Source organism: Capsella rubella, unplaced genomic scaffold (assembly GCF_000375325.1).
Source record: "Capsella rubella cultivar Monte Gargano unplaced genomic scaffold, Caprub1_0 scaffold_2, whole genome shotgun sequence".
Classification (NCBI taxonomy): domain Eukaryota; kingdom Viridiplantae; phylum Streptophyta; class Magnoliopsida; order Brassicales; family Brassicaceae; genus Capsella; species Capsella rubella.
The window spans coordinates 770,451-788,504 of record NW_006238922.1 but is presented as its reverse complement, the minus strand read 5'-3'; the positions used below and the strand labels follow the sequence as shown (position 1 = coordinate 788,504).

Sequence of the window (18,054 nt, the reverse complement as noted above, 5' to 3'; positions counted from 1 at the left end):
TTAGTCTTCTAGATCGATTTGTTACGATTTTGGTATAATCAAGAAACATAGAAGGTCAAAAACAAAATCACAGTTTTGGAAGGAGAAGAATGAACTAAAATTTTAATTTCTCTTGTTATACATAAAAAAGGTCAGAGAAGAAAAAAAGACAAAGCCAACAAAAGCAAAGAAAAAAACAAGGTTATTCTTCTTTTCTCGCCTTTGGTCTTACAGGCTTCACAGGAACTAAGTAGCTGAGAAGAAGTACAGCTATAGGTATTACTGTTCCAATGTAATATACACTCTTGAAGGCAACTATGGTTTCGTGCAAGCTCAAAACCTGAAAGTTACACATACATGAGAGAATGTTGAAAATGAAAATACGCGAAAGAAAACTGAGAGAAGAGTTTTTTGTTACCATGAAACCAACGGATGAGTAATTGAGAACCAATACTGTGTAGAGGAAATTGATTAGCACCAAAACATGTCTCAGCATTGCCATTTTTGGAGGGATTGCTTGTTGCCATCGGTATATAGCTGTTCAATGCAAAAGGATATGTTTTCAGATACCAATTTATTACCGAATTCAATCGAAACAGAACATTAGTGAAAGATGAAGGCGAGTATTGTACCTTTTGAACCGTCGATCATCAATGCTGATTGCACAAAGAATATAATGTATCCAGGATACAGTCCCTGCAAAACCAAAAAAAAACAAGATTTTGATTACTCTCCTTGGCACAAAAAAGATTGAATCTTTATGCAGAATTCACAGTGCGGACAGATGAACAATGATTCCTTTAACATTGTAAGCAATTAGAAACGGTAACTTTCAAGGCCTCAAACAAACAGAATCTGAGTTGAGAATAGCAAGTGATGATATATTCATCGGTTGATCTCACTCAAGAATTGAAAGGTGAGGATTTGGATATTTATAAAGATTCTCAGTGGTAACAAAGGAAAACTATTACTTTATCACAGGAGAGCGATACTCAAAACTCCAAAACATTGAGAATTCAGAAAAGAAAAAGGAAGGGAAGGAGCACTCACATGCCAGACAGCACTGACGGTTTGCGTAGCTAACAATTGGAAGAAACCTGCTTTCTTCCCCGGCTTCACAATTCTCTCATATACATCTACGTCAAAAAAGAAGAAACGGTTCAAAGGCTTATAAAAATATGGCAATCTAGACGACCTCCTCAAATGCATTATTACTCACAGTGACGGAGCCACGTGCTGACTTGTATGTTCCAGAAAAGTGGAATCTGAACCGCACTCTTGGCAAGCTCAACTCCCAAAATATCGACATTCTTTGCACGGTCCCATTTCGCCTTTGTTTGTGTTTCGTCTGCCCAACCACTGAAACCCAAACCGGAGATAATAATGGAAGCCTCTGAGATAGACCATATGAAGTAATACTTCCAACGAGCAGTGAAACCCGCCATGTATTGATAACCAAGTCTCTTCCAGAATCCCCATTCTTGATACACTGGTTCAGTGAACCGGGTTAACGGGAACTGAGGTACTAAATAGAGATATAAAGCCATACAAATGGCAGCCTGAAATATAGCTCGAATCATTGCTCCATAAGGCGATGGTCGCTTTCCTTTCTCAGAAACAGCCCAAATCTGAAATTCACACACAAACAAACAAACTCGATAAATCAAGAACCGCCCTTAGTTGATAATGACAAAACCCGAGGAATAAGAAAGAAAAAAAGCTTACTCCTTTCTCTTCAGTCCATTCAAGATAATCTTTCATTTCAAAAACTGGCCCAGCAAAATGGCTTCCACAACAAAGACAATAACCAAAGTACTCAATTAAAGAAGGCATCTGAATCAAACGGTTCTTCTTCTGAGCCTCACGTAGACCTTCTTCTTTCAACATTCCATCGTTGTAATTTATCGAACACGAAATCACTTTCAGTGTTAACACCATCAAAGCTCCTAACATACATTCATCACAATCAAAACTTCAGCTTCTAATCTCCACCATTATACAAAATCAATGACTCTAGCACTGTAATCACAACCTCAACATAGTTCCACCATGATTCAAAGTTCTAAAAAATCCAAACTTCAAAACAAATCCTAATAGTTTCACACTCGGCTAATAACATAAACCAATATTAAACCTTCAAATTCTACAAAAGTGGAATCAAACTGAGGAACAAAGAGTACCAGTAGAGTCAATTCCTCCTTCTTTCCAAGCATCCCCACTCATATAAAACACATGACTACATAAACAAAATCACAAAACCGTTCAAAACTTGGATCAAAAAGGAGCAAGATTTAGAGACCAAAAGCTTAAAGTTTTAAACTTTACCAGCCAATGAGATAAGCAAAACCCAGGAAGAAAGTGATGAATCCAGACAAGGGTCGATAAATCGCCATCGAAGCGTAACCAATCGTCATCGGGACAAGGAAGTGAAGATTTGAGGAGAAACCAAAGGAGAGATAAGAGAGGAAAACACCAGACGCAGCTGCATAGATGTGTTTACCGAGTCGACTCGGTACGAATCGCCAAGAGAACGAGACTGGGATCGTCGCGACGAAACAGAGGAGGAATCGGAGAACGGCGACGGATACGCCGATCGATGCCGCCGTGGAATCCATGTCGAGCAATCCCATGGTTGCGTGTGAAGTGTGGTGAAAGTGAAGATTTTGAACTTTTCGTGTCAACTCGGATTGAGTTATGACGACGACAACGACGACTCGCACAGTGCGGACATCTGAATCCCAAAACGAATCTCGTGTTGGTTTGGTTTGGTTTCGATCTTTCCTATATGTGAAGTTACAATAGTACCCTCGAGGTCTTCTTAACAATGTTCTTGGACATATCGAAGAACTACCCAAAAAAACACCGTATTTTGTAGCTCGATCTAATTTATGATCTTACCCACAAATATTGATTGTATTTTTTTTTCTTAAATATGTTTGTAAATTGTAAGAACAAAAGAAAAAATACATTTCACAATTGAGATTTTGTTGTTGAATAAAAAGTTTACAATGGATAAAAAAGTATAAAACTTATGTACTTAACAAAAAGATATCATAACAAGAGAATTGAGTAGTAGTTATGTTATTAACTTATAATATACCAAAAATTATAATTATTCAAATGTCAAATAACACCAAATTTTATGTAAGTACTCTTAACTTTGATGGTTCTTTGGAAGAGTGAAAAAGTAGGTATACCAGTGATCAATTTTAAAATTAATTTTATGCTATTTTGAAAGAAAAAAACAAATCTCTATTGAAATGATTACAAATGCATGGATTGAATCAATCATATTGCAAATTAAAATTACAATATCTCTAAAAAATTACACTAAAATTAAAGAAACATTGAATTATTTCTTGTTGTTTTAGAAATGGAATTTCAAATAATTTAAGAATTTTAATTCTAGTTTCATAATATAACTTAAATTTATGCTATTTTGAGGAATATCTGTAAAATATTAAAGCTACATGATTGAGTAACTTATCTTGCAAAATAAAAGTCATAATAGTTATCATATTATTAGAATAAATAAAAAATTAATAAAACATATATTTACTATCTTATAAGACCATACCTATGTAAATATTATTATGTATGTGGCATATCACCTAAATCTTAAACTATTATATGACATTTAACTAATGATTCACCTTCTATATATACAAGCTCACACACATCTTCCTATATAAAACACGCATAACCAAACAATCAAACATCAACATTCACAATCCAAACACACAAATCTTCTTGTACAATTACTAAAGATAAGTCTTTGAGAAGAAAAAGAAAAGAAAAAATGATGAACACAAAGAGTGTAGCCATGTTAATGATGGTGATGGTGGTACTAATGGGAATGGAGAACATTTTGGTTCAAGCAAAAAGTAGTCATCATCAGTCTCCTTCACCTTCTCCATCTCCTTCACAAGATGATTTCGATTCGGAGTCTCCTTCTCCTTCACAAGATTTTGATGATTATTTAGAATCTCCTTCTCTTTCACCTGACTCTGATTCTCCTGCACCCTCACTAGATTTTGATGTTTATTCAAAGTCTCCTTCTCCTTCCCCTGACTCTGATTCTCCTGCACCTTCACCTTCAAAGCCAACCCCAAAAGAAGTAAAATGCATTCTTGGTTGTACTATTCATCAGTGCTTTCACCTTGGCCAAAACTCAAGTAAGTTGGACATTTTGTATTAATTATGGATTGATCTACGTAAATAAACTAGCTTACTCCTTTGGGAATGATTTTTTTTTTTTTTTTATAGTTAAAACGGTTAACATGTTTGGTTCATACATATGTTTTTGTGTTAAACCATGCACTGATATTACAAGTTATGGTTGTGAATCTAAAAAATCTTATTTTCAAACACGTAAACTGAGTAATATGTATATATATATTTGGATCTAACAAAAGTGTCTTCTATTTCTTTGGGAATTTGCCATGACAACAGACGATAGGAGCGCGTTTGAATCATGCTTTCAAGAATGTGCGAAGACATGCAAAACGAAGAACACGAGCGATGATATATATATGTCTAACATTACTAATTAAAGAGTACTGTGTTTTTCTTTTGTTACCTAATTTCTCATCTCATAGTACTTTTTTGTGAGACGTAATAAAATATATATGGGATATAATAAACATTGATATATGGGATATAATAATCATTATGAACACCTACTATACGAAATCACACACATTTTCCTATATAAAGCACACAATGATTAAGCAATCAAACATCAAAATTCACAATCCACACACAACAATCTTCTTGTACGATTACTAAAAAATAAGTCATTGAGAAAGATTAAAAAAAAAAAAAATGATGAACACAAAGAGTGTAGCTAATGTTAAGTATGGTAATGATAGTACTAATGGGAATGGAGAACGTTTTGGTTCAGGCAAAGATGATAGCTATTTCCTTCTGTGAGTTTCCTGAAAAATGTGGTCATCATCATTCTCCTTCTCCATCTCCTTCACAATATGATAGCTATTTCGATTCAGATTCTTCTTCAAAGTCTCCTTCTCCTTCACAAGATTCAGATTCTCCTGCACCTTCACAAGATGTTGATGTTTATTCAAAGTCCCTTCACCAGATTCTGATTCTCCTGCACCTTCACCTTCTTCAAAGCTAGCTAACACATAAACAAGTAAATTGCGTTGTTGGTTGTACTATTCATCAGTGCCTTCACCTTGAAAATAACTCAAGTAAGTTGGATACGTATTATTTATGGATTGATCTATGTAAATAAACTAGCTTACTACTTTGTTAATGATTTTTTTCTTCTTATTAGTTGAACGTTTTAAACGTCTGGCTCATATATATGTTTTTGTGTTAAACTATGCACTTGATATTACAAGCTGTGGTTATGAATGAAAAAATTTATTTTCAAACACGAAAACTGAATAATATGTATATAACGAAAGTGTTTTTATTTGCTTTTGGAAATTTGCCATGACAACAGACGATGAGAGGGAGTATGAAAAATGCTATCAAGAATGTGAGAAGACATGCAAAACGAAGATATGTCTAAGGTTACTAATTAACTAATTAAAGAGCAAATGATTATTTTGCTCCTACTTAATTTTGTTACTTAATTTCTCACCACATGTATCATCATCTCAAAACGTATTTTTGTGTGAGACGTAATAAAAATATATGGGATCGGACATACTAAACGTGCATTGATATTATTCTTTAAAACAATAGCATCATAAAATATAGATATCATCACAAATTTAGTGTATCACTACGCATAAAACAATAAAGTTTTGATTAATTTACAACATAGTATTAGGAAATGTAATGTTTGTTGAGACATGAGAGATTCACAAACCATAACGAGAGCATCATTCACTTCACGCATCGGTTTTGTAAAGACAATGTTTGAGATGTCCACAACACATTAGCCTTACATGTTTTTTTTTTTTTTTTTTTTTTTTTCATATTTGTTCCTCTAAGTAACCTAGAAATTAGAATAGGGTGGAGAGGGATGCATATTATTTTTCATTAATTATAATTATTCTTTGGTGTTTAATTAATTATTGTAAGCCTTTGTTTTTTTTTTTCTTTAAAAAAAAAGGAAAAATTTAATCAATGGACAATGTTTAATGTCCTCATCATGACTAAATATAAGATGCCATTTGAATTTTTCTCCAATCTTAGTTACAAAGATCCTAAATAATCTCATCCTCACTTTGTATATAATCAAATCGTTCTCTTCTTCTCTTTTTGGTTTTTACTATAATCAAATCTTTCTTTTCAAGCTTCCTAACTCTCAACAAATTAAATTTTCACCGTGATGGCTTTCAGAATCATCGTAAGTTTTTGTTTTTCTTGTCTATTCAAATGTAAATATTAATTTTATATCATATTTGAAGACTTCTATTATTTTTTTATAGAGGCAATTGCGACCGGTCGGAAACCAATTTGGTGGCTCTCGCCGCTTCGCAACCACCGTCGCCGATGGTGCCAAACAAACATATAACAAGTAATAAGAGATACTTATATATATATATATATATATATATATATATATGGTTTTATATTTTCTCTCAAACATGCATGAAAGGAAAGATCCATAGAAGAGAAAACAAAAAATTTAATTTGATCAATGGAGTTGTTTTCCCTTTGAAATAGGTTCTCTGTAACGGGAGATTTTGCACCAGTGGCAATAATAGGAGGATTTGTTGGTCTAACGGTGCTAATGGCAGGACATAGCCTGAAGCAGCAGCTTGTGCATTCTCCGGCTATCAGTACAAGAAAGAATAGAAGAGCTGCTGTAGCTGAGGTCGATGATCCTGAGAATTGTGTTTCCTCCGCTGACAAATTCATCAACAAGTCTTGGCTACGTAAAGTTGGTCAGATTCAAGATAAGTCTAAAGCTATCTTATCTGATCCCACCCGACCTAACCCATACACCACGTATGTTGTTGTTTTGTCACGACCTCTCTTCATCACATATGACAAATTTTGAAAGAACTTATACTGATAAATCAATCTTTTGTGTTTCTTTTGTTTGTGTGTGCAAAGGCCTCGAAATGCAGAGACATTGAACTCCGTTGGTGTGGCTCCAAAGGGTATCTGATAACCTTCTGAAGAGTCGATCAAGTTTTTTGTTTTTGTGCTGCTTTCAAATAAAATTTGCATTTATCTTTTCTAAGTTCTTTGTTCTAATTAATCTGTACATATAAAATAATCTCTTTGAGCTTGTTTCAAATAAAGTCTCTTTCTTATTCTTCCTAGTTCTGTCCACGAAGCAGCTTACAAACAACAACTTTAACATGAAAACGTACTACACTCACCTAACTTAGTTAGGAAAGCATATCCAGAAAGCTTTTGTCCAATCTCCCTTCATGCAACATATTGGTCACCATGATAATTGTTGAAGCATCTCCAGCAAACCTGCAACTTCTCATTTCTTTGATGAGTTCAGCCGATCCAGCTTTGTCACCGTCTCTTAGGCAGGCTCTGATCAGCGTATTATATGTACCGCTATCTGGAAGAGGACCATCTTCTTTCATTTTTCTAAACAAGGCATCAGCTTCCTGTGATATGCGTTTATTACACAAGCCTGAGATCAATGTATTGTAGGTTATAACATCAGGCTGCACTCCATTAAGGCTGAGGCTACAAAATAGATCCCACCCATCTTCCACCTTCCCAGCCTTGCACATACCTTCAATCATTATATTGTACGTGACGATATTAAGTTCTATTCCACTCTTTTGCATATATTCGAATATCACCAATGCTTTCTCTATCCTCCCATTATTACAAAGTCCATCTAACAAAATGTTGTATGTCATGATACTGGGAGGCACACCATCAGATAACATATCATTGTAAACTTTTTGGGCCCTATCACAATCTCTAGCTTGAAAAAAGCCTTGGATGAGAGTGTTGTAAGTGATTGTGTTTCCAACCAATCCTTTTTGAGACATCTCTCGGAAGAGTCCCATACCCTCTTCTACTCTCTTAGACTTACAGAACCCCTTTATGAGAGTACTATATGTCACTACATTTGGAAAACAACCCTTGCTAACCATCAACTTAAACATCTGCTTAGCCTCATCTAAGCGATCGTGCATGCAAAACCCGTTGATCAATGAACTGTACGTGAAAATATTAGGATCTATAGACCTTTGAATCATATCCACATACAATGTCTCAGCCTCTACAAGTTTCCCATCCTTCACAAACGCATCGATCAATGCATTGAAAGTCACTACATTGGGGTTGATTTTCCTCTCAATCATATCACTAAGTAGTCGAGAGGCATCACTCCATCGTCCGTAATTACAAAAGCAACTTATGAGGGAGTTGTAGGTAACAACATCGGCTCTAATTCCTTTGTTTTCCATTTCCTTGAACAGGTTGACCGCATCATTCGCATGTCTGTGTTTGCAAATTCCATCAATAACTGTGCTGTAGATTACTATATTTATCTCTATCTTACTCGCTTCCATTTTCTTCAGCAGATTTAAAGCTAAATCAATATCACCTCTCTTACATAGTCCATTTACAACAGCACCATAAGTAAACAGATCTGGTTGACAGCCCTTTACAACCATTCGATCAACTAAAGCCACTGCTTCGGAAGCTTTGTTGTGGAGAAAAAGTCCATGAATCAAAGTTGTAAATGTAACAGTATTAGGTTGATATCCCATTTCCACCATTTGATCAACCAAAGCTACAGCCTCGGATATCCTCTTACCGTGGCAGAAACCATTGAGCAGCGAAGAAAGCGTGACAATATCGGGTTCATAACCGAGTTTCATCATCTTGCCAAGAAGAGCTAAAGCAAAAGAGACTTGAGAGGAGCGACAAAAACAATTAATCAAAATACTGTAAGTATAGAGATCATGACGGATTCCCAACTTTTGCATCTGCTCCCCCAAGGAGATGACAACAGCATGCTTCTTCATTTTGGCAATGGAACTCAACAATTTATTGAAATCAATGATTGAAGGGCGTGGACGAGACTTGACCATAACACTGAACATATCAACAACATCATCTAACTCCATATCACTCAACCCAGTTCTCAATTTCTCTCTGTAATCACCACTGACGCTAGAATAAGCTCGTACCCGGTAACAACATAAGCTACAATAGCTAAACGAAGACGAAGCAGCAGTTCTAGGGTTACCTTTCTCAAGAAGACTCCGACGAGCATATCTATTCCCCGTCGATGCAATCGCAGACAATCTCCTCATCTTCTTCAGCTGATTTTGTTTCTTCTCAATTTCTGGTTTTCTACCAAAGAGACTCACGAGAAAAGAGTGACTGATTTCATTTTTGCACCGCCGTTGGATCATTTTTGGTATTTGACGGTCAAGATTTGATCTTATCATTTCCAATTTTACTAACCGACCGGTTCACTCTGAGTTCTATACGATTTTGTTTCATATTGTTTTTAATGTCTTTCTTTCTAATGTATTTTTTTGGGAATTTTTTTTTTTAATATACGTAATATTTACTAATAAGCCAGCCAATAATATACTTAAGCAGCAGAAGCTTCTAAATTAAAATCATGCAACCCATTTCCTCTTAGAACAGAAGCAGTTCCAAGAAGATTACCTTTCTCAAAATTTTCAATTGAATCACTCGGTCTGGATAAACCGGAATTTGTGTCTTGTTCAAACTTCAAAACGCAAAAATATGTGTGACAATTAAAAATGCTAATTCTAAGTAAGAGTGAAAGCATAAATTACTCACGTCTAGATACAAGTAAAAGCAGCGTCACATAAAAATGCTAATTCTACAAGAAAACTACTCTTGTCCTCCTTCAAGTAAAAGCAGCTAGGCTTTTCTTTGAATTCTGAAACGTTCACATCTTGTTTCTGAGAAAAATGAAACCTCATAATTAACCTTTGTATCATATAAATAGGAGCTTGAGCAAATCTTAGTATTTCCTCCTGTAAACTGAACTATATGTGATTGGAGAGCAGAGAATGCACATGTTATTGCAGGTTGTAAGCTAACGAACAGTTCACACATCCTCTAATGGAAAATTCGGTTCCTCCAATCTCAACTAAACATTTGAAGAAATTGAGAGTGAAGCATCAAACGAATTTCCAGAAACTAATTTAGGAAAGCATGTCCAGAAAGCTTTTGTCCAATCTCCCATCATGCAACATATTGGTGACCAACCCAAAAGATGAAGCATCTCCAGCAAACCCACAACTCCGCATTTCCCTGATGAGTTCTGCTGATTCTGCTTTGTCACCATCTCTAAGATGTACCCTAATAAGCGTATTATAGGTACGGTCATTTGGCAAATGCCCATCTTCTTTCATTTTCCTGAACAAGGCATCCGCTTTCTCCTTCAAACCTTTTCTACAAAATCCTGAGATCATTGTAGTGTAGGTTACAACATTAGGCTTCACTCCTTTAAGGCTGAGACTACATAATAAATCCCACCCTTCTTCCACCTTCCCAGCCTTACACATCCCTTCAATCATAATATTATATGTAACTATATCAAGTTCTATTCCACTCTTTTGCAGATCCTTGAATATGACCAATGCTGTCTCTAGCTTGCCGTTATTACAAAGTCCGTCTAACAAAATGCTGTATGTCATGATAGAGCAAGGCAAACCACCAGAAACCATCTGTTTGAATAGTTTTTGGGCACTATCACAGTCGCCATCTTGAAAAAACCCTTGGATAAGAGTGTTGAAAGTGATTGTGTTTCCAACCAATCCTTTTCGAGACATCTCGCAGAAGAGTTCCATACCCTCTTCTACTCTCTTAGACTTACAGAACCCTTTTATCAGAGTACTATATGTCACAACATCGGGGGAACAATCCTTGCTAGCCATGAACTTAAACATCTGCTTAGCCTCGTCTAGGCGATCGTGCATGCAAAACCCATTGATCAATGAACTGTACGTTAAAATATCAGGATCTATAGACCTTTTGATCATCTCCTCGTACAATTTTTCTGCCTCTACAAGTTTCCCCTCCTTCACAAATGCATCGATCAATGTGCTGAAAGTAACTACATCGGGGTTGATTTTCCTCTCAATCATATCATGAAGTAGTCGAGAGGCATCACTCCATCGTCCGGAATTACAAAAGCAACTTATGAGGGAGTTGTAGGTAACAACATCGGCTCTAACTCCTTTGTTTTCCATTTCGTTGAACAGGTTGAGCGCATCATCAGCATGTCTCTGTTTGCAAATTGCATCAATGATTGTGCTGTAGATCACAACGTCAGCCTCGATTTTCCCTGCTTCCATTTTCTTGAGCAGATTTAAAGCTAAATCGATATCACCTCTCCTACATAGTCCATTTACAACAGCACCATAAGTAAACAGATCTGGTTGACAGCCCTTTACAACCATTCGATCAACTAAAGCCACTGCTTCTGAAGCTCTGTTGTGAAGAAAGAGTCCATGGATTAGAGTGTTGAATGTAACGGTATTAGGCTGATATCCCATTTCCACCATTTGATCAACTAAAGCTACAGCCTCGGATATCCTCTTACCGTGGCAGTACCCATTAAGCAGCGATGAAAGCGTGACAATATCGGGTTCATAGCCGAGTTTCATCATCTTGCCAAGAATTGCTAAAGCAAGAGAGATTTGAGAGCAGCGGCAAAAACAGTTGATCCAAATATTGTAAGTATAAAGATTATGAGGGATTCCCAAATTTGGCATCTGCTCAGCCATAGAGATGACAACATCAAACCTCTTCATCTTAGCAATAGCACTCAAGAGTTTACTGAAATCAATGATTGAAGGGCGTGGACGAGACTTGACCATAACACTGAACAGACCAATAGCATCATCTAACTTTAAATCACTCAGCTCAGTTTTCAATTTCGCTCTGTAATCACCACTGACGCTAGAATAAGCTCGTACCCGGTAACAACATAAGCTACAATGGCTAAACGAAGACGACGCAGCAGTTCTTAGGTTACCTTTCTCAAGAAGACTCCGACGAGCAAATATATTTCCCATCGATGCAATCTCAGACACTCTCCTCATCTTCAGCTGATTTGGTTTCTTCCCAACTTCCGACTCCAAATCTATAGCTCCGATGAGAGCAAAGCTCACGATTTCATTTTTGCAACGCCGTTGGATTATTGATTGTATTTGACGGTCAAGATTTGATCTTACATCTCCAGCTTTACCTACCGACCGGTTCACTCTGAGTTCTCTATACACGGGTTTGTTTCATATCGTTTTAATGCAAAATTGAAATCATCCAACACATTTCTGATAGAACCGGGTTTTATGCTATCAACTATGTAACAGAAAATACATGAGAATCAGAAGAAATGGAGGTTAAAGGTGAAGAATGGTGAAGAAGAAGACGCCACTCTCGTTGGCTTGATTGATCAACTTTGTGATGATGTTTACAGATGAAGAAAGCGTACTTAAATACACGAAGATACTAAAAGAGTTGGGCTTAGACTATATAACCAAAGATGAAGCCCATAATAAGGGTCCACTAAACTTATGTCGGGTCGTATCAATTTATTCTAGACCAGAAGTAGTTCCAACAAGATTACTTTTCACAAATTTTCAAATGAATCACTCCGGTTTAGATAAACCGGAATTTTTACTTGTTCCGTTTGAATGTCTAAGATATGATAATATTTTGCAAAACTTGCTCTGTTTGAATATAGTTATATTTGTATAAGAAGAAGACAAAAACATAAATTTTGTATACGGGGAAAAGGGAGAACAGAACCAAGAGTACAAAGAGACACCAAAAATCTGCAGTAGAACCAAACCAAGTTGAGATCTTCTTGAATGGTAAGTGTTTCTTCTAATGATCACCCCTTACCAGAGCAATAGACAAGTCTCCATGTTCGTGTAATACTATACTTTCTTTTCATCTCTCTAATTGAGTTTGTACACTGAACAAAACGTATCAGAGATGGTGAAGAACAATGGAAATTAACAACAAACTCACTGATGAATAAACATATATTATCGTAGTACATACCCTGAACCAAAAAACATATAAAAAGAAATTACCAAAATTGAAGCCATTGTCAAGACCAATAAAGCATCAAAACGGTATTAGAACCAGAGCCGTAGAGTCCCTTGCGATCCTAACACAGACATATACCTCACCCCTAATCAACTAGCCATAGCAATAACAGAGATTTCCCAATATGATCAACTAAATTCTCAAAGAGGATCCATAAGCCGATAGAACTACAAGCACACAATAAGAATTGGCATATTGAGGGTTTCTCTTATATATTTCAACTATCTGACTTGGCCATGGAGACCACTGATCTCATTATCAAGGCCAGAATGCGCTCGATTTCCTCTGAACCTGCAGTATTTCTAGTGCTAAGCCCATCTCTGCAACCAAAATACAAATCTAGAAAGAGAAAGACAAAGAGAGGCTGTCAAATTACGAACCTTTGGTTCCCTCTGATGGTGAAAACTGAGATGAGAGGAGTAAACTGCTTCAAGAAAGCATATCCAGAAAGCTTTTGTCCAATCTCCCATCATGTAACATATTAGTGACCAAGCTAATGGTTGAAGCATCTCCAGCAAACCCGCAACTCCTCATTTCTTTGATGAGTTCAGCCGATCCAGCTTTGTCACCGTCTCTTAGGCATGCTCTGATAAGCGTATTATAGGTACCACTACTTGGGAGATGACCATCTTCTTTCATTTTTCTAAATAATGCCTCAGCTTCCAGTAATATGCGTTTACTACACAAGCCTGAGATCAATGTATTGTAGGTTATAACATCAGGCTTCACTCTTTTAAGGCTGAGGCTACAAAATAGCTCCCACCCATCTTCCACCTTCCCAGCCTTGCACATCCCTTCAATCATTATATTGTACGTGACGATATTAAGTTCTATTCCACTCTTTTGCAGATCTTCGAATATCACCAATGCTTCCTCTATCCTCCCATTATTACAAAGGCCATCTAACGAAATGTTGTATGTCCATATATCAGGAGGTATACCATCAGAAACCATCTGCATGAAAACTTCTTGGGCATTATCACAATCTCTAGCTTGAAAAAAGCCTTGGCTGAGAGTGGTATAGGTGACTGTGTTTCCAACCAATCCTTTTAGAGACATCTCTCGGAAGAGTCCCATACCCTCTTCTACTCTCTTAGACTTACAACATCCCTTTATGAGAGTATTATATGCCACTACATTTGGAAAACAACCCTTGCTAACCATCAACTCAAGAAATTGCTTGGCCTCGTCTAGACGATCATGAATACAAAACCCATAGATCAAAGAATTGTAGGTGAAAATATCAGGATCTATAGACCTTTTGATCATCTCCTCATACAATTTTTCAGCCTCTAAAAGTTTCCCCTCCTTCACAAATGCATCGATCAATGCATTGAAAGTGACTATATCGGGGTTAATTTTCCTCTCAATCATATTACTAAGTAGTCGAGAGGCATCATTCCATCGCCTGTAATTACAAAGGCAACTTATGAGGGAGTTGTAGGTAAAAACATCGCCTTGAATTCCTTTGTTTTCCATTTTGTTGAACAGGTTGAGTGCATCATCCGCATGTCTGTGTTTACAAAGACCATCAATGACTGTGTTGTAGATTACTATATTTGTCTCTATCTTACTCGCTTCCATTTTCTTGAGCAGATTGAAAGCTATATCGATATCACCTCTCTTACATAATCCATTTACAACAGCACCATAAGTAACTAGGTTCGGTTGACAGCCTTTGTCAGCCATTCTGTCAACTAAAGCCACTGCGTCTGAAGCTCTGCTGTGAAGAAAAAGTCCATGAATCAAAGTTGTAAATGTAACGGGATCAGGTTGATATCCCATTTCCACCATTTGATCAACTAAACCTAAGGCATCGGATATCCTCTTACCGTGACAGTACCCATTGAGCAACGAGTTAAGCGTGACAATATCGGGTTCATAGCCAAGTTTCATCATCTTGCCAAGAAGAGCTAAAGCAAGAGAGACTTGAGAGGAGCGGCAAAAACAGTTAATCAAAATACTGTAAGTATAAAGATCATAAGCGATTCCCAAGTTTTGCATCTGCTGCCCCAAGGAGATGACAACACAATGCTTCTTCATCTTAGCAATGGTACTCAACAATTTATTGAAATCAATGACTGAAGGACGTCGACGAGACTTGACCATAACACTGAACAGATCAACAGCTTCATCTAACTTTATATTACTTAGCCCAGTTCTCAATTTCGCTCTGTAATCGTAACTCTCACCAGAAAAAGCTAGTCCCGAGCAACGAAACCCACAAAGAGCAGTTCCAGGATTACCTTTCACTAGAGTATGCCGATGAACAAATCTTCTGCCCGTAATCTCAACCGATCTCCTCATCATCGAGACTCTGGGGTAGACGATTAATTGAACCCAAGAAATCTCCGTTTTGGGGAAAATTGTTTAAATTTGAATCAAGTTGTTGGTTATCTAATTTGAGCCGGTTCAATGCCGATTCACAGAAATCTGGTTCTTTAGAAACCTAACCAATCAGATTATCAGACAAGTCGCATATCTATCTCCGAGCCGGTTCAACTGATAAAGCATTAAACGCTGCGTTTCACTTCGCACACACACACAGTGACACAAACCTTCAACAGTAGTAGAACTGAAAGGAAGTTAAAAAAAAAAAATTCTTTCAATTTCAAATTCAAAGTTTACAATCTGACTTAAACAATGAAACTAATAGCCTGACTAGTACTTACTACTAATTACCCTCTTCTTCTTCTTTTTTCTCTTTACATTGAGTTTTCTAATTACCCCCAGAGATTCTACAAAAGGTTTTAAAAACTAACAAAAAGAACAGCTTTTCTTAACCTCTAAACTACAGTACCAAACTCCGGTTTTTGCAACTTTAATTCTGCCTCAACCGGTTCTTACACGAGCTCGGATACACAACTACAGAATCTAGACATAGCCCGCCTTTAGTATGCGTGCAATCAATCTGAGTCATCGAGAACTTAATCTTCGTCGACGAACTTTTCGATTTACCAACCACAAAGTCTCCAGCATGGTGATGACTCCAGTTCCCTGCTTCGGTTAACATGCATTGGGATGAAGAATGTTGTCCATCTTCAGTCGAGAGTTGAAACCTAACCGGTTTAATGTTCCAGCCATGAACCTGTTCTGTGTCACAAACCCTCCAACCAAACCGCTTCCCCGGTTTGCCTAGATGAAGCCTGAAGTAAACACTGTAGGTTCCAGCTGGGAATGGGAAATCAATCTCTCCATCAACTTGAAACCACCAGATTTGTTGAACGTATGCTACTGAAGAGAATCTGCAGGAACCAACAAAAAAGAATATCGTCAGATTAAGAATCATAGTAACACAAAGATGGGATTAAGAATAGGCCATTTTCAATCAGAGCAAATATCATTCACTAATTTTACTAAAGAGACAAGAAAACAGAGGAAATATCAAAACTTTGACAGAAGCAACAACAAAAAAAGAAAACTAAATCACATAAACTTATAGCATATGAAGAAGAATCATACCATCACAAAACATTAAACTCAAGTTAGGATTTGTATCCATAACACCTCAAATCAACTAACAATGTTGCCTTTATGAACATATCAAACATCATTCACTAATCTAACAAGAAAACAGAGGAAAAAAATCAAAACTTTGCACATAAACTACAAAAACCAAACTTTGAACACCCAAATTAACAAAACACAAGCCACCATAAGCAAACAAAAACTAGCAACAACCTAACAGATGCATGAAACCATCGGATCTAATGAAAACAAAGTAATTTGGGTGAGAAACAAAATCTCACCGAGAATCATCAGTCGGAATATGACTCCAGTATCTCCGATCATCAATTCCGGTTATCGTTAAGCCTTTAGCCGATATGCATAAACAGAGCCCACCGGTTCGTTTATCTACCCAAGCTTTCTGCAGAAAACATAAAAAAAAAAAAATCGAATTAAAAACATAAAATTTTTCCCTCTAATTCACAGATTATGAATTCATTTCCTAAACCCTTTCATGCAAATCATTTAACAAAACAAATCCCCAAATTTTTTTTGTTTCTGAAGAACCCTAAAAATTAACTTGAAGCAAAAGAAATCTTTAGAAAAAGGACGAACCTTGTTGCCCTCGTCGAACGAATTAACTCGAGAGAGAAAAGTAAAGATGTCTCTTTTACTCAAATTTTCCGGGAAACCACCAAGGATTTTCTCGAGAATCAATCTATAATCTGGAGGAAGTTTCGATTCCCAGACGAAATCAGCCCACGAAGCGCCATGAAAAGCTCTGTTTAGCTTCGAGAATCTACAGATCTCAACCGGATCCAAGCTCTGGAGAATCAAAGCCACGCAACTCTCAGGCAAATCTCCTAAACCAGGCTTGCACAGATCTCGATCTCCATAACAAGACGATAGGTTTTTGTGAAACAGAGAGAACCCTGTACCCATGGGGTTCTCAAAAACCCTTTTGATTGAAGAATAAAAAAAAAAAGCTCTCTTTTTTTTTTTAGGATCTTCAGAAAACACAAAGAACAGAGAAATCTTCAGAAATTTTGAAACTTTCGTTTTGGGTTTTCTTCTTTTTTGTTTTGAACGAAGAAAGAAATCACAAAATCGTAACTCAGAAACAAAGCAAAGGAAAACAAAAAAATGGAGGAAAGAAGGGTTTGGTGGTGACAGACACAAATGGTGTTTGAGGATTCTGATTTTTGGACGGTGACGCAAATGGGAGGGGATATGTGTGTATATATATATATGTAACTTCTTTAACTCAAGGAAGGATCTATTTAATTAATACTTAAATAAATAAAATATACATGAAACTTTTTGTTTTGTTTTTTAATTGGCTGATTTTTATTGTATATGTGAAAAATCGCAGCAGTTTTATTACTTAACCATGAAACTTTTGTTTCTTGTAATATGAAAATAATCTGTTGGATTTTGGATATGGTTTTATCTATTTATTTTTATCCTAAATTAGAAGATTGTTCATTATTGGCCGTAGATTTGTTTTCAGCTTCCAATTGTTTGAAATGTGTGAGTTGTAATAAGAATTAGATATAACTATAAGACAAGTATAATTAATCATTCGTTTTATCCATATAATGAAATCACTAAACA

The 18,054-nt window shown here is 36.4% G+C and overlaps 7 protein-coding genes across 10 annotated transcripts; 2 read left to right on the top strand and 5 right to left on the bottom strand.

Annotated features, from left to right (window-relative positions):
- On the bottom strand, nt 1-2,699 carry LOC17894413 (lysophospholipid acyltransferase 2). The gene is made up of 8 exons (XM_023788232.1): nt 2,305-2,699; nt 2,160-2,215; nt 1,705-1,925; nt 1,199-1,607; nt 1,030-1,115; nt 612-675; nt 398-516; nt 1-319 (listed from the first exon to the last, which is right to left on the bottom strand). The coding sequence occupies exons 1-8, from the start codon at nt 2,607-2,609 to the stop codon at nt 182-184; spliced, it is 1,398 nt and encodes a 465-aa protein (XP_023644000.1). The 5' UTR covers nt 2,610-2,699; the 3' UTR covers nt 1-181.
- A 990-nt stretch (nt 2,700-3,689) lies between these two features.
- Nucleotides 3,690-4,606, top strand: LOC17896519 (pollen-specific leucine-rich repeat extensin-like protein 1). The gene is made up of 2 exons (XM_006301271.2): nt 3,690-4,154; nt 4,432-4,606. The coding sequence occupies exons 1-2, from the start codon at nt 3,779-3,781 to the stop codon at nt 4,530-4,532; spliced, it is 477 nt and encodes a 158-aa protein (XP_006301333.1). The 5' UTR covers nt 3,690-3,778; the 3' UTR covers nt 4,533-4,606.
- Nucleotides 4,607-6,153: 1,547 nt separating this feature from the next.
- LOC17894717 lies at nt 6,154-7,222 on the top strand. Its single transcript, XM_006301830.2, has 4 exons — nt 6,154-6,301; nt 6,384-6,472; nt 6,622-6,906; nt 7,015-7,222. The coding sequence occupies exons 1-4, from the start codon at nt 6,284-6,286 to the stop codon at nt 7,067-7,069; spliced, it is 447 nt and encodes a 148-aa protein (XP_006301892.1). The 5' UTR covers nt 6,154-6,283; the 3' UTR covers nt 7,070-7,222.
- LOC17895300 (pentatricopeptide repeat-containing protein At1g63330) lies at nt 7,087-9,212 on the bottom strand. Its single transcript, XM_006301132.2, has one exon. It carries the CDS (start codon nt 9,198-9,200, stop codon nt 7,296-7,298), a length of 1,905 nt encoding a protein of 634 aa, XP_006301194.2. The 5' UTR covers nt 9,201-9,212; the 3' UTR covers nt 7,087-7,295.
- Nucleotides 9,213-9,676: 464 nt separating this feature from the next.
- Nucleotides 9,677-12,307, bottom strand: LOC17894557 (pentatricopeptide repeat-containing protein At1g63330). Its single transcript, XM_006300798.2, has one exon. The coding sequence runs from the start codon at nt 11,976-11,978 to the stop codon at nt 10,074-10,076; it is 1,905 nt and encodes a 634-aa protein (XP_006300860.1). The 5' UTR covers nt 11,979-12,307; the 3' UTR covers nt 9,677-10,073.
- A 500-nt stretch (nt 12,308-12,807) lies between these two features.
- LOC17896514 (pentatricopeptide repeat-containing protein At1g63330) lies at nt 12,808-15,340 on the bottom strand. Of its 4 annotated transcripts, none has more exons than XM_006300813.2 (2): nt 13,374-15,340; nt 12,808-13,284 (listed from the first exon to the last, which is right to left on the bottom strand). In XM_006300813.2, exon 1 carries the CDS (start codon nt 15,301-15,303, stop codon nt 13,423-13,425), a length of 1,881 nt encoding a protein of 626 aa, XP_006300875.1. In that variant the 5' UTR covers nt 15,304-15,340; the 3' UTR covers nt 12,808-13,284; nt 13,374-13,422. The 4 variants fall into 4 exon arrangements, with proteins under 4 accessions (XP_006300875.1, XP_023644173.1, XP_023644172.1 ...); XM_023788405.1 differs by having other exon boundaries at nt 12,808-15,192; nt 15,223-15,340; XM_023788404.1 differs by having other exon boundaries at nt 12,808-15,195; nt 15,226-15,340.
- A 239-nt stretch (nt 15,341-15,579) lies between these two features.
- LOC17894709 (F-box protein PP2-A11) lies at nt 15,580-17,645 on the bottom strand. Its single transcript, XM_006302348.2, has 3 exons — nt 17,056-17,645; nt 16,743-16,861; nt 15,580-16,238 (listed from the first exon to the last, which is right to left on the bottom strand). The coding sequence occupies exons 1-3, from the start codon at nt 17,380-17,382 to the stop codon at nt 15,815-15,817; spliced, it is 870 nt and encodes a 289-aa protein (XP_006302410.2). The 5' UTR covers nt 17,383-17,645; the 3' UTR covers nt 15,580-15,814.
- Nucleotides 17,646-18,054: the final 409 nt, after the last annotated feature.

Excerpts from the sequence above, each read along its gene's own strand:
- LOC17894413 (XM_023788232.1), bottom strand. The coding sequence starts at position 2,609 with ATGGGATTGCTCGACATGGATTCCACGGCGGCATCGATCGGCGTATCC. Across the intron at positions 1,926-2,159 it reads AGGAGGAATTGACTCTACTG|GAGCTTTGATGGTGTTAACA; the intron begins GTACTCTTTGTT and ends AATGTATGTTAG. Across the intron at positions 676-1,029 it reads CCGTCAGTGCTGTCTGGCAT|GGACTGTATCCTGGATACAT; the intron begins GTGAGTGCTCCT and ends TTGGTTTTGCAG.
- LOC17896519 (XM_006301271.2), top strand. The coding sequence starts at position 3,779 with ATGATGAACACAAAGAGTGTAGCCATGTTAATGATGGTGATGGTGGTA. Across the intron at positions 4,155-4,431 it reads TCACCTTGGCCAAAACTCAA|ACGATAGGAGCGCGTTTGAA; the intron begins GTAAGTTGGACA and ends CCATGACAACAG.
- LOC17894717 (XM_006301830.2), top strand. Across the intron at positions 6,473-6,621 it reads GCCAAACAAACATATAACAA|GTTCTCTGTAACGGGAGATT; the intron begins GTAATAAGAGAT and ends CCTTTGAAATAG. Across the intron at positions 6,907-7,014 it reads CGACCTAACCCATACACCAC|GCCTCGAAATGCAGAGACAT; the intron begins GTATGTTGTTGT and ends GTGTGTGCAAAG.
- LOC17895300 (XM_006301132.2), bottom strand. The coding sequence starts at position 9,200 with ATGAGGAGATTGTCTGCGATTGCATCGACGGGGAATAGATATGCTCGT.
- LOC17894557 (XM_006300798.2), bottom strand. The coding sequence starts at position 11,978 with ATGAGGAGAGTGTCTGAGATTGCATCGATGGGAAATATATTTGCTCGT.
- LOC17896514 (XM_006300813.2), bottom strand. The coding sequence starts at position 15,303 with ATGATGAGGAGATCGGTTGAGATTACGGGCAGAAGATTTGTTCATCGG.
- LOC17894709 (XM_006302348.2), bottom strand. The coding sequence starts at position 17,382 with ATGGGTACAGGGTTCTCTCTGTTTCACAAAAACCTATCGTCTTGTTAT. Across the intron at positions 16,862-17,055 it reads CGTTCGACGAGGGCAACAAG|AAAGCTTGGGTAGATAAACG; the intron begins GTTCGTCCTTTT and ends TGTTTTCTGCAG. Across the intron at positions 16,239-16,742 it reads ATTCCGACTGATGATTCTCG|ATTCTCTTCAGTAGCATACG; the intron begins GTGAGATTTTGT and ends TGGTTCCTGCAG.